This window comes from Triturus cristatus, chromosome 3_2, assembly GCF_964204655.1.
Source record: "Triturus cristatus chromosome 3_2, aTriCri1.1, whole genome shotgun sequence".
Classification (NCBI taxonomy): Eukaryota; Metazoa; Chordata; class Amphibia; order Caudata; family Salamandridae; genus Triturus; species Triturus cristatus.
In genome coordinates this window covers 1032874913-1032889086 of record NC_140584.1, presented here as the reverse complement: position 1 = coordinate 1032889086, position 14174 = coordinate 1032874913, and the positions used below count along the sequence as shown (strand labels likewise).

The window sequence follows — 14174 nt, the reverse complement described above, 5'->3', positions numbered from 1 at the left end:
CAAAGGAAGAAAGAAAACAGAATGTGCTGTCACTCTAAGATTTTGGACAGAAGACAGGAAGGAATGCAGTGAAACCGAGAATGGATGAAGGACGGGGGTTACAAAACCAGAGAGTGGGGAGAAAAAAAAGATTTTAGTTTTAGAGAGATGGAGAGAGCGAGCTCACATCCCAGCCTCGAAAGAGCTAAGGCTATCATGACAGAGAGGATGTTCCGAGAGAATTAAATTAAATGTAGACTTCAGACAGCAGGTCCAGGAGAATGACATTCAGCATTTTTTCGGAGGCTATGGCAGGCTCCTGGAGGTGGATAACAGGTACGTTGAGGAAAATGAAAGCAGACCCAATCACAGAAATGCTACACTTTTTTTGTGTTTTCCCATAAAACGTTCTTGTGCCAAAGTAAAGCTTTTGAAGCCCACACTTTGAAATTTTGAGGCGATAAGCTGCCTTGTGGGAGGTACGATGCGAGTCTTGTCAAGAGACTCCCCAAGCTGTTTTTCAGTGCACCCAGAGATCGCGCAGGTTTTTAATACATGTGGAGTACGTCGTCCCGATTTACAGTAAGCGTCATATGCTGTAATGAGGTTTACACGCTTGTACCGGAGCACTGAGACCACCGGCACATACAGTAAGCATGCACTGTTCACCAGAAAAAGACAAGCGTGCGTGCCTAAACAAGATAAATTAGCATATGGGGTTACTTGGCGGGATTTACTAGGCACACCAGACTGCCTACAACAAATGCAGCCTACGAGCCTTTGTGCTGCTGACCAGTACTGGTTGCATCCGCACTTCAGCCTTTTGTTTTCATTTTTTTTTTAATGCCATTGCCTAATTACATGCTAATGTTCCCCTTTGTTTGTTCCAAGGCTGATGAACTCCAGGTAGGAGGTAATTGATGTCTGCTGAAGCCGCGTGAGCTCTTCAGAAAGACAGAAGCAGTGCGTTGCTGAATGAGCTTAAATCAGAGCAGAGAAAGAGCTGCTAAAAGAAATCTGTTCCGTCTTGGAATTTTAGAGAGTTAGACAGAGGAAAGCGACCAAATCCAATTTCACGCTGGCATTTGGAGTTGTACGCGCGCACGCCCCGAAAGTGAAAGTGCATCACGATCGCGGTGCACTTAATGACCCGTGACAGGAGGAAAGACAGATGGCGGCTGCGCGCGTGCACGCAAGCTTGAGGCCACAAAATGCCTGTGGTAGCATTTTGAAAACCCGCTTTCTAAATGTCTTGCAGCGCATGCGCTGGCTCAGGCGAGACCTAAAAAAGGTACTTAGCAAGTACAACACTGAGAGAAAGAGGGAACCATTCACTTTGGTCATTAAGAGTTCTACAACTCCTGGAAAGGGGTAATTTCTGCAAACACTACACACAAATTCCTCTAGAAGGGCTGATGTATGCTTTGTACTGATCTCAAACTTAATATCTGTCCTACAGGAGCAATCTACACAGTCCCCCAAGTCATCATTATTATTAGTTAGTTGTGTAAGTGTAGAAATTGAAGGATCTAATGATGATATGATTTTGGACAGCATTATGTTGTGTGTTCTAAGTAAATTACTTTTTTTATTTTCTCTGTAAAATTACTGGCTGGATATTTATTTATTGATTGGTATTAGGTATTCTATTGAGTGCTGAGACGTTAACCCCATACCACATCCCCGATTAAACTTTGGACTGCTCGACTTCACTACCCTGAGGGTCAAGTGCTAAGGTGCATACTTGGTGCTCAGTTTTGCGGTCAATAGTAAGGTAAAGCTGATGGACACCAGTGGCATAAAGGTTCTGATTGGTAAAGGCTCAGCTCGATGTCCCCAAGGATTCCTAAAAATTGTGAACACAGCCGCTTAGGCTTTTCAGCATGTCACAGAAGCGCCACAGTCTTAAGGCTTCATCTCAAGGCCTAGTGGTGCAAATCGTTCCATTGGTCGCAACAGATTGCTTTTGTTCTTCCTGCCCCAGTCCCCCTTAGTCCTCCTTTTCCAGTGAGCTTTTTCTTTGTGTATGGTACGCAGCCGCAGTCAGCTACTTCGATCAAAGTGGTCTCAAGGCAGCTCTGACTAGCAGGTTGCAAAACTCTTCAGGTTCAAGCAGCCACGGCCCGTGCAGGTAAGAGTGGTGGGGTCGGTTGGAGGGGATTTTGATAGACAAAAATAAGGGGAAATTAATTATTTATTCAATTTTCACTCATGGTCGTCTGTCGAATCCCCCCCTCATCCAACTCGGCCCAACTGCTCTTACCTGCACGATCCTCGGCTGGGTTCAAGTTTTTCTTGGTGCAATGACCGGGGGTTTACCCCTATATTTATGCTCATTATGAAGACAAAGACTTTACAAGTCCAGTTCTAGGACTAGTTTTGGAAATTTTCTGATGTTTGAGTATTTCTCCTCGCCAGATCAAGCCATGGTCTTCGTCCTCTACTCTCAGCAGGGAAGTGGGGTGGAGCTGGAAGCTGCCTGACAGGGGAGAGCAAGAACTAAGGCCAATAGAGGGAGACACCTCCCTACTTAATTACCACTCAAACTGTTGTGAGTAGCATTTCATGGACGATTGGATAAGCAAAAGGGGATGATTTTCCTTACTCTTCAAAGGACCCACTATATCCTACCCTGGGCGCTCTAGAGTCATGTCCACCACACTGTACCTCAGGAATATTTCAAGGAAGCCCTGAAATTCACATTGTTGTCTGGGCTCTCTGTATCCTCCATGTTATGTATTACTATAGTGCAAGAAATCAAAATGGATTCCTAGGTTGCCAAAGAATCATGTGGCGCACACACACTCCAAGCACATCCTCCACACATACGCACGTATGCGTCACCCATGCCCCACATGGAAGGACTAGATGCAATAGGAGAGACTCACAGAACCGCTTAAAAATAAGAGTCAGTCTAGTAGGCAACTCTTCCTGGAAGGGTACAGAAACAAATACATGTCCTGCCGCTTTGCTGTGCTGCTGCCACTACTGTAAGTCTTCTACAGCCTGGTGAGCTGGCAATTTTCAGTCAGTCGAGGGTACACACGGTGGGTCCCTTCAACCCCAGAGCCCAACTCCAGGTTGGATTCTGTGCAACAGTATGCCTTCAGCGCACACATATTATTGTTGTGTGTGCTGTGGTAAAAAATCCCCAAATCACCTGACTCGTTCTGGGACATGTTAGGCGGGGGTGTCAACACTTCAGTGCCAGCTTGTGAACATTTTCCACCCCAACACTGTTAAAAAAAGCGTCACTGTAGATACAAATCTGCAATTGACAATGTAGGTCCTTTGCGCCATTGTAGAGTAAGGACCCAAAATAAAAGATGTGGATTTAAAAAAAGAATGTAAAAAAGACCAGAGTGCCACTGCATGCGGTATTTTGCCGTGCACAGTAGTGTGCGTGGGTTCGGAGGTTGCGAAATGGGAAGGGGGTGGAGGGTGGGTACCACGGATGAAAGCAGGACGTGGACACAAAGGACATCCTACGCCTGGGAATCCGTGCTGTGCACTGTGATGTTTTCATTATTCTTTTTTATTTTTATTTTTAAACACATAATTACCGTTTAAGAATACTCTAAATGTTGCGGTATGTTTCTGGCCGCGAGCCCGGGATTGCGCTCACCGGTGTACAGGTGCACATCTTACACAGTACAATATTTAGGGAATAATGGAATGCCAGAGCAGGAAGAGTTAGCTCGGATTTATTAGAGAGGGGGAATATACTGCAGGAAACAAGGGCAGAGGAAATGACGCCTGAGGAGACTGCAGTGAGGTATTGGCACAAAAAACAGATTAAGGCAGGTGCTAGGCGGAAGTACAGAAAGTATAAGCACTTCCGCCTCCATTTCCCACAACAGTTTAAACAAGCGGCCGTGTGGCTGCGAAAGTGATCGCGATCAAACATCAAAGCGGCCGCGAAAGTTAAAGTAATCGTGGTCAATCACGGCACGCACACCCGCGCACATGCACTGTAGCTCTAGGCTGGCCTGGTAGCACTTTTTGGAGCCCTCTCAATAAGTCTCGCAAGACCAGCGCATGTGCTGGGTCAGGCGAGACCTAAAAACTACTCCCACACCCACTTACAGACCCATACAGCCCCTCACTGACCTTTACAGCCATCACACACCCAGACTCAAAGGTTACAGGTTACATATGGAAAATAAGATTTTAAAAACCTTAGAAATCCCCTCAAAAAAAACATAAGATTACAGGGAAGATATAGTTAGGAAATAACATTAGAAAAAGTAGAATTCACTGGAAAAAAAACAAAGGTTACAGGGACATTATAGTTAGGAAATAGAATTTTAAAAAACGTAGAAATTTACTGAAAAAAACAAAGGTAACAGATGTTATAGTTTGGCTCAAATTTCACTCATACAAACCAGTGAAATTCAGCAGTTATAGTTACGTGAGATAACTATAACTTACACCCCTCGCAATGCACTGTTTATGAACTCACATATTACATCACTCATGACATGGTTAGTAAACATCGCTCATGACATCACTCATGAGATCTTGAATGACATCACTGATTACATCATCCACAGAACCACTCACACACCCACTCAAACACTATATCACACACCCATACAACCACTCACACATGCACACAACCACTCACATAACCATACAACCACTCACATACCAACTCACACACCTATATACCACTCACAAACCCACTTACAGACCCATACAACCACATACACATCCACAACCACTCACACACCCACTTACATACCCACAAAACTAACAATAATTATTGAATTTTGCTGGTTTTGCACAAGTGAAATCTGAGCCTAACTACAATGTACTTGTAACATTTGTTTTTTTTCAGTGACTATAAATATATATATATGTTGAAAGGTCTCAATCCGTTCAGTAGTTGCTATGAAATGTAAACATTTTTCAGATATACATATATCTCAGGTCTGCGATCTGATTGGCTGCCAACAGTTGCAACCAGGAAGTGCTGGCAGCCCTCTTGTGACTCTGTTGAACCGAGTCACAAGGAAAAAGGTTCAAAAACATTAAAAATAAAGAAAAAGGGGCTAGGGTGGAAACACCCTGACTCCCCTAGGCCTGCTCAGGAGGTCCCACAGGGACCCAGAGGGCCAAAAAAAGCTTTTTTTTTTATTAATTGTCGGGATTTGTGCGAATCTGCGGAACATTTTTTTTAAAACGAAGCACGGGCTCCCACACTTTTTTTTCTTTAAGCCCCTGGGTGGGCCAGGTCCTGGGGCAATTATCTAAATAGATGCGTAGGCCCGCGCAGGCGCCCGCAACACTGGCACCACCACCTCTAGGGCTGTAAATAAAAATGCGTGGGGGGTTCCTGCCCCCCTCCCCCACAGCCCCGGGGACGCCACCTCACCAGGGCTGAAGTATTGTAATATCCATGTGCCCCCGCTGCCCCGGACCCCACCACCTCCCTCGGGCAAGATTTCAACATGCGTGAGGGGGCTCCAGCCCACCCACGCAGCCCCAGGGACTGCCACCTCCCTGTGGCACAAAATAAATAAAGACGGGGTCCATTGCGGACCCCCGGCCCCAGGGACCACCACCTCCCTGGGGCTACAGAGAAGATGGGAGGGGGTCGCGTGGCCCCCAGGACATTGCAGGTTGCCATGGCTTGGCGGGAGCAGTGCTTTCCCCATTCCATAGCAAACTCTGCTCCGCTCCATGGAAACGAGAGTAGGAAAAATGCTCTTGCTTCGATGAAGCGAAGCAGAATTGCTTTTGGGCAGAGGGAGCTGCACGTTAGCAATGCCAGCAGGGACCGCAGGGGCCTTGGGGCTCCCCCACAGTCCCTAAGGACGTGGCCATGCTCCAGGGGATCGGGTACCTGGGGCAATATCTGCCTCAGGAGGGAGGTCGCTTGACCCCCCTCCATAAAATGCAAAATAAAATATAAAGGGCAAAACTGGCCCAGGAAAGGGGATCCACTCAGCCCCATTGCTTAAAAAATAAATATATATATCGAAAATGGCCTAGCCCGGGGGATGGGGTCCCCAGGGCCCAAAAAGTATCAAGTGAAGAGGGGCACACAGCCCCCTTCCTAAAATAGGAAAAACACAGAAGTCGCAAATTCGCCGGAGGCCCCGCCCCCTCTGTTCTTTATTCTGCAAACACGCCTCCTGATGCGCTCTGAGTTGGGGGATGAAGTCCCCTTTGATGCTGAGGGTCCTTAGGAGGCAATTAGCCCACCTGTTTCCTCCAGTAAGCCCCACACAGTGGGATTGCGGAGAGGTAGTCAGAGGCCACGCCCCTTTTGACACCCCTCTGCAAACACGCCTCTTGGCGCACTGCTGGTGGGGTGATGAGGTTCCCTTGTGTCCTGAAGACCTCAAGACTAAAGAGAAACGTCATCCCCCAAGCAAGGAGAGCAGTGCCTGTGTTAGCGCGTGGCAGCTGTTTGTGCGCCAGCGCAGGGGAAAAAGGACAGCAAGGCGCTGTATCTGATAGATATGGCACATTCCTGCCCTTTTCTTTTGATGTAGGGGAGCACAGCAGGAAGGCTTGCGGTGCTGTCCTTGGCAAAAGATTGTTAATCAGGACCTGAGTTTTCTGCCTTATGCAGCACAAAACAAATTGGTTGCTGCACTGCGTTGCGTGAAAAATAAGTAAATCTGGGCCTTGAACATTGGCTAGGACTTCTCAGGCGCAGGATTGTCCTCTTTGAATGCTCTTGCACTTACACAACAGCTGATTCATCTTATTAAATCATTTTATTTGGGATTTGTTTCCTAGAGCAACAAAACTACAGGATTGTTCCAATATCAGTCTAGTAGTAATTTTGCAATTTGTGTATGGTGCCTAAGACTAACATGACAGTTAAATGTAGATAAATCACCAAACTGAGAGACAAGGGTGTACTAGCCCCACACAAGAGCATGGTGATGGAGTCAGTACCAGTGAGATGAGGTAAGTAGGCTTACTACGTCACCTCAGAATCTGCATGAGAGGAGGGGCTGTGTGGGCCCTCACAAGGGGTGGTGATGCATGATGGAGAGCTAAGACTCACTCCATCACCTCAGACCCATTGCATTCAGCAACCCAATGACTTCTTTCGCCCACAGAGCGCATCGCACAGACGGTGGAGATCATTAAGCACACAGTGGACATCGAGGAGAAGGGTGTGAGACTGCGCCTCACCGTGGTGGATACCCCTGGCTTTGGGGACGCGCTCAACAACTACGACTGGTATGTGTCTTTGTTGACCTGTCATTTATAGGGGGTGAAGCAGTGGAAGGCTGGAATGGGTGAGAAGAAGAAAGTGAGATTGCATGAGAAGTGAGTGGGTGTGCATAATGAGTGAGGACTAGAATGCAAACGGAGAGATGGAGAGGCCATGGAGTGAAAGAAGAAAAGCACGTGCAGACCGAAAGAAAATGCACAGGGTGGAACGAGTGCACCAGCAGAGAGCAAGACCATGTGGGTAACGTGACAGCGAGAGCATTTGGACAAGGACAGCGCTCGTGATAGGACAGAGAGTGCACATGAGTGAAGCCAAGGGGACATGGCTGGACTGGCAATTCCGGGCACCGCGCAATCCCCCGGTAGGCTGGATGGGGTGGGGGATGTTTTTTTGTGACAGGGGGCCGGTTTTGTTGCTGGGGCCGATTTGAACCCCTGCTGACTGTGCATAATGCTGGTGCTGCACCGGTCCGCACACACCGTCCGTGTCCGTGACTCACAGTGACCCGATTTCAATTTCATTTCGGCTGGCAGGCTACTAGTCTATGATTCTAATTTCTTAAATCCACCTGCACCAGCAACTCCATGCCGCACGCAGCGCGCAGAGGTCTCCGCCGCCGCGTCTGCGCGCCGCGGCTTTACAGTTCAACCTTAGGGTGGGGTCTGCCCAGGCCTGGGTCTGCCTGGTGATGATCATGTGCATTGCTATTTGCTGGGGCCAGGGGGGCTCGCGCAATAAAACGTGCGCGTGACTGCTAGTGAGGCAGGCAGAGAGACGACTGAAAAAGGGAGGCACCCCATCATTTTATTATTTCTAGCCCCCCTGTGTGCCGCCCGCAGCCTCAGGAGAGTCTATTGTCCATCCAGTCGAGTCGTTTACATTGCATGCAATCCTGATCCTATGACCTGGTCTGATCTGATTCATGGGCCATGGCACTGTCTGGGGGCGTCGCAACCGGGCCGGAATTAAAAGCAAAAGGTTAGGCCCCAGCCCGGTTCCGCAGCACAGTGGAATTTGTTGTGAGCAGGGGCGAAGCGAGGTGGTGGCTGGCCTCAGCCTGGCTCTAGTCACTCTAGGCTATGACTCCAGGAGCGGCAGTGATTATGTGTACACTAGCATCTGCCTGGGTGACCCTGATGCTAGTGTACTGTACACATCGATCCATCATCCATGGAAATCTTAATCAAATCACTCAGTTGTGGAGTGGACCTATCCCGGACCCCGATCCATGTAACTTAGTCATCACCCCTTTCACAATTCCAAAATGGAACGGAAGTGAAAGCCTGTTGTTTATCTAAATTGAACACGCAGACGATGTGTATGCCAAAGCAAGCTGCGCACGTCCTGACATTAGGGAATTGGACATGGTTTATTTTGTTCACTCCTCTGGTGGAGCGACCCAGGCAACACACATCAGCCTGACACAAACTCACTGCCCATAACACCGTGTATACACACCACGTAACGTCGACCTATGTCTGGAAGAGGTCCACTGTCTACAGCGAATGGCATGCGCCTCATATAGACTACTATAGCTACTACTAAGATGCATTTATTTTATCTATTTTATCTTTAAATTATTTCCCGTAAACTTTCTTCAAATGCCACAGTTATTTATAAAATCCTATTTACATATGAATTTCAGAAAGATGCGCCTGTTTAAGGACAGGGGGACACGTTCGAATAACACTGTTTACATATTTGCATTGCACCATGAGTTGTTTTATGCAATGGTGGGAGGGGTAGCTGATTTCTGTGTCCAGTGAGCAAATAAGGCAAGGAAAAGTGAACAACGTTAGCTCATGTGTAGCACAAATACGGACCATGTAGGCTTTTGTTACTTTGTGTGTGATGATGTGTGTGGTATGTTGTGTAGGCCCAGATTCTCCTCCCTAACACCATAATATATGTGGAAATGGAGTGGGACAGGTTTTTGGTTTGCAAACTAGGATGCCTTTTTTGTAGCGAGACATTGGGGTAAGATTGTTTTGGCAGTCTGTATTTTTAAGTCTCTGTTGTGAAAGATGTTTTGCAGTCTTGTGTTGTCACATACAACAATTGAGGACTCACTTGCATTTACACTCACCCTCCAGAGTTGTGATCTCTTGCTTTACTTGATGATGAATGAAATTCAACCAATGAAAGAATATCTAGGATTCCTTGGGGTTTAACGGGACAAATGTGTTTTTGAGTGAAGATTGCTCACTTTAACTGGCATGTTGAAGCTGTGGGCATGTACACACAGTGTGCGTAAATGTGAGTAGACAGGAAGAGGCATATGCACTCCAGGGCCAGACTGGTAATTCCGGGCACGGGGCAATCCCCCAGTAGGCTGGATGGGGTGGGGGCCAGTTTTGTGACAGTGGGCCGGTTTTGTTGCTGGGGCCGATTTGGACCCTGAGCGTGACCGACCGGGAGTCAGAGACAGAGTCTGAGCCAGTTCAGTAGTCTGTCTGACCAAACATTAAACAAGTACAACTATCTCTCTGCATGATGCTGGTGCTGCACCGTACGCATCGTCCGTGTCCTTGACTCGGTGACCCGATTTCAATTTCATTTAGGCAGGCAGGCTACTATGATTATAATTTATTAAAATCCACCTGCACCTACATGCCGCACGCAGTGCCGCAGAAAACGATGTATATGCTGATAGCAGGTGACCATATAGACGTAGAGGAAGTGTCTTATCTTCTAAGGGCAAATGATCATTTTAAATACCTTGGCTATGTGACAATCATCATAATTAAAAATGTTGATTTGGTGCACGCAGGCATTGTGTCTACCCTAACAAGAAGTGGAGATGGCTACTACGCTTTTATTCGGCTTTGTACTGGTGGGAGATGGAACAGATCTGCCGGATTGTAAACCCAGACTTTTTAATTGAATGCATTAACACAATGTGTGCATAGGCCGTGCAATTATAATATATGATGGTGCACTGTTTGTATTTTGAACCTGCGAGAGCTTTATCTTAGATATACTGTGATAAAGCTGTCCGGCCCTGCAAGGGGAGTGGATGAAGTTAATTTTACAGAAGCTATTTTGGGTACACAAATGAAATCTATTCAGAGACTAGAACTAGGATTCCCAGCTCTAAAGTGAGCAGCTCTGGCTGTTACCCCACATTCGCTTCCATTTCAGGAGTGGCTGTGCATCAAGGAAGAAGTAAAGTGCATTGTGGGGGGGAGGTGAGGGTTTATTGAGGGACAGGGTCAAGGTGCTGTTGAGGGATTATTAAGGGAGAGGTTTAGCTGCATTAATCTCTGGTTAGGGCACCTGACAGGATTGAGGGTGCTTTGAGGGAGGACATAAGTGAGTTGATCTGACGCATGGCATGGGTTGAGAATGTATTAGGGGAGGGAATATGGTGCATGGCAGAGGTGAGGTGCATGATGGGAAGTCATCTCGCTTGGTCACCTCATCCAGTAGTTGGACAAAATTATCCAGTCACAGAGCACCCACAGTCCACAGTACTCCCACAAGCTCTCACTTCAAACTACCTCTGCTTGCCACTACTCCCAGTATCACTCAACTGCCCCCACCCTATTTAAACTCCTGAATAAGCCCACACCCATGGCACTTCTTGCCTACAACTTCCACCTCGCTTTGCAGCTACACTCCTGACCCTGTCTCTGGACTTTGGGCACTGTCCAGCCTCGTTCTTGCACGCCTCCCTCTGATCTTTAGGTCAATCAGCCAAGCACTTCAGCATCCGTTCAGAAATAACCACTAACATTAACAAGGCATGTGCAAAAATTGTGAAGTTCGCTCATGGCAACTTTTTAAAGTTTAAAAAACTAAACATTTGGTGAAAAGGCTTGTGATTATTGGATTTGGTGAGAGGAAAAACCCAACAAACCATACGCTGTTGCAGAAGAATGTAGATTTTCCTAGTAATTTATGGCAGAAAGTCTTAATTTTATTAAAGACACGGAGGCGAGTATTGTGCTTTCTAATCTTGCTTTATTCCAATAGAAGCCAAGATAAACAATAAAACTACAGTTCCCAGAAGGCCATGCGAAAGACTGGCCAATGGGGAAACATGGAATCTAGAACCAACAACCAATGAACTGACAATCCCATGTATAACGCTTGTCCTGACTGCGAACAACCCTCTATTCTTCGGCGAGCATATTAGATGCTGTCCATAAACAAAGGGAAAATAGAGAGAACAATACCAAAGGCTAGAGTCCAAACAAAAAATTCTTGACTACAGTCCAAAAAGGTCATTCTTGCAGACGGAACGAGGATCAGAGAGAACAGGGCGTTGGAGAACAGAGTCCTTTTTCAGGCGATGGCACCGATCAGGAAGAAGCTGGTGGTAGAGCTGGCGTCGCTATAGGGAGGGAGAAGAACACATATTAAATGGTGTTGCGGTGGGATAATAATGGCCTCCGTGTCTTTAATAAAATTACTCTATAGGAATAGTACGTGCACTGCTTATGTATTTATGTCCATGTTCTAACAGGTTTATGTGAAGGTAAGTCAGTGCTCCTGGGTGTCACTTCTCTGAACAAGGAGTGCGGGGATTCAATGTGATTAGTAGCAAACCCCAAAACGTTGGGTGTGTCCCCTGGGCACTAGTGTATCGATGTTGAATTGTTGTTATCCAATTAAATTCAATAAAGTTTCTTGAAAAGTTTCTTTTGTTGTTTTTAGCTGTTTAATCACGAAATTCATATATCATTTTGATGATGCATCGTATATTACAAGTTTACAATTCCCAATGCATTTCGGCGTGATGCCTTCTTCCGGGGAATATCTAGAAGTAAATAATATTTGAGGCTATTGTTGTACATTGTTACGTTGTATCACTAAAGAAAAATGTTAAAGACATGCATTGGTGTCAATTGTGATTAATCTTCCTGCGCGTCGCGGTAGTGATTTTGGTGGAGCGATAATAAAATTACGACTTTCTGTCATAAATTACTAGGAAAATCTACATTTTATGTCAAGACTGGAGGCTCCTATTATGCTTGTTCAAAGAATATCAACAACCAAAGAAGCAGCAGTAACAACAGGTTTGCAATAAAACATTCAAAACACATTGTCATGGACCAATTAGCCGATCTCAGAATGTCCTCCAATCGGGAGCCTGCCCAAAAAGCTTGGGAGGCCATGGCTTTCCTGGAGGGATGGGCACCGAAGACGGAGACATCAATGCCGGCAAGGGACATATTCCAGCGAAGCCAACAAGCTAAAGTGACAGAAGAAACGGGATTGTGAGGTTTACAGAAAGAAATGAGAAGTTGGGAATGGGAGGACCTTCTGAGATCAAAGGTCCATTGTTCGTACACCTTGAGGCATTTACCCACACATAATTTCGGTTGAGAGGGAAAATAGGGATGAAAAACAGTGTTCAAATGAGTTTTTGTACGTTTATTAATGTGAAACATCACACCAGAAGGGGTAAACTGATGAGAGGAAACATCCATAGCTTTGACATCAGAAACACGTTTTATAGAAACCAAGCACAAAAGCATAGTAAGTTTAGCTGAAAGAATTTTCAAAGAAAGTACTACATTATCTGGCCGATCAGAAAATGTTTGAGTAACAAATTCACGTCCCATAACATAGAGTACCATGCCAAAGGAGGTTTAGAGAACTTCACACCTCTAAGTAGGCGACAAATTAGGGGGTGTTCACCCACTGGTTTGCCATCAATAGCATTGTGATTAAGAGAAATCGCAGATCTGTACAGATTAACCGTTCTGTAAGACTTACATGGGCTAGCTTCAGAAGCTAGAAAATTGACAATGTAGGTTAAATGTGCTGAAAAGGGATCGATATGTCTTCCGAAAACACCAGCTTGCCCATAAAGACCACGCTGATTTGTAAGCTTTCATTGTTCCCGGAGACCATGCTCTGCTAATAAAGAGAGAAGCTTCCTGCGAAATGAGGAGGTCAGGCTGAATAGACCCGAAATCTTCCAAGTGGACAGAATCAACGAGTTGTCAAGAATAAGATTGTGTGGCTGACCCAAGGGACCTAGAAAAAGATTGCTGCAAGAAGGAAGGAGAACTGGAAAATCCACTGCCATCTCCAACAGAGAGGGGAACCAAATCTGAGATTGCCAAAAGGGGCCATTATCACCAGAGAGGCTAACTGGCTTCTGGTCTGGGCCAGTACCATGTTGATCATGATAAAAGGAGGAAAGGCATAATTGACATGAGGTGACCAATCTTGGAGGAAAGCGTCTGTGGCCAGAGCCAAAGGATTCGGACGCCAACTGAAGAAATGTGGAAGTTGAGAATTGAGGTGAGATGCAAAGAGATCGATGTGCAAAGGTCCCCATTTTTTAAACAGAGATTGAAAAACGGATGGAAGAAGCTTCCAATCGCTGGAGTCCCGTAGGTAACGAGAGTGCCAGTCTGCTATAGATTTAAGATTGCCTGGGAGGTATTCTGATCTGAGAGAGATCTTGATGAGAAGGCAAAATTCCCATAGGGTCTTTGCTAACTCCGCAAGGGCTTTGGATTTGGAGCCACCTAGATGGTTTATAAAGCCGACCGCAGAAACTTTGTCCATGCGAAGAAGGATCAAACAGCGAACTTTGTCCTTTGCGAGACTCCTGATTGCAAAGGAGCCTGCCAGCATCTCTCTAAACAGTTTATGTGTAATCTCAACTCCTCGAGAAACCATGTACCTCCAGTGGAGATTGTACCACAACGGGCGCCCCAGCCCAACAGTCTTGCATCGGATTCTAACCCAAGATCTGGGGCTTAGGCGAAGATTGTTCGCCCGTTCCACGCATCTAAATGGTCTATCCACCATTGGAGCTCTAGATAGGATTCCTGGTCTAAGGAAATGAGATTTGAATAAGCCAGGCCTTGACGCAGATGTCATATTTTTAGGCGCTGGAGGGCAGTGATAGTGAAGAGGCCCTGGAAAGATTGCCTGAATGGAGGCGGACAACAGACCCACAATTCTCGCGAGAGATCTGAGGGAGACCAAGGAGGTCCGAAGCACTTGGTAGAAGTCTGATTTTATAGCT

The 14174-nt window shown here is 46.3% G+C and overlaps 1 protein-coding gene across 2 annotated transcripts in view; it reads left to right on the top strand.

The window, feature by feature from the left end:
• Nucleotides 1-14174, top strand: part of LOC146859048 (septin-4-like) — a 328318-nt gene that overhangs the window by 199381 nt on the left and 114763 nt on the right. For both annotated transcript variants that reach the window (XM_085649678.1, XM_085649677.1), the window contains exon 6: nucleotides 7062-7185. In XM_085649678.1, the coding sequence (XP_085505804.1) occupies nucleotides 7062-7185 (124 nt within the window). The remainder of the gene's footprint in view (nucleotides 1-7061; nucleotides 7186-14174) is intronic.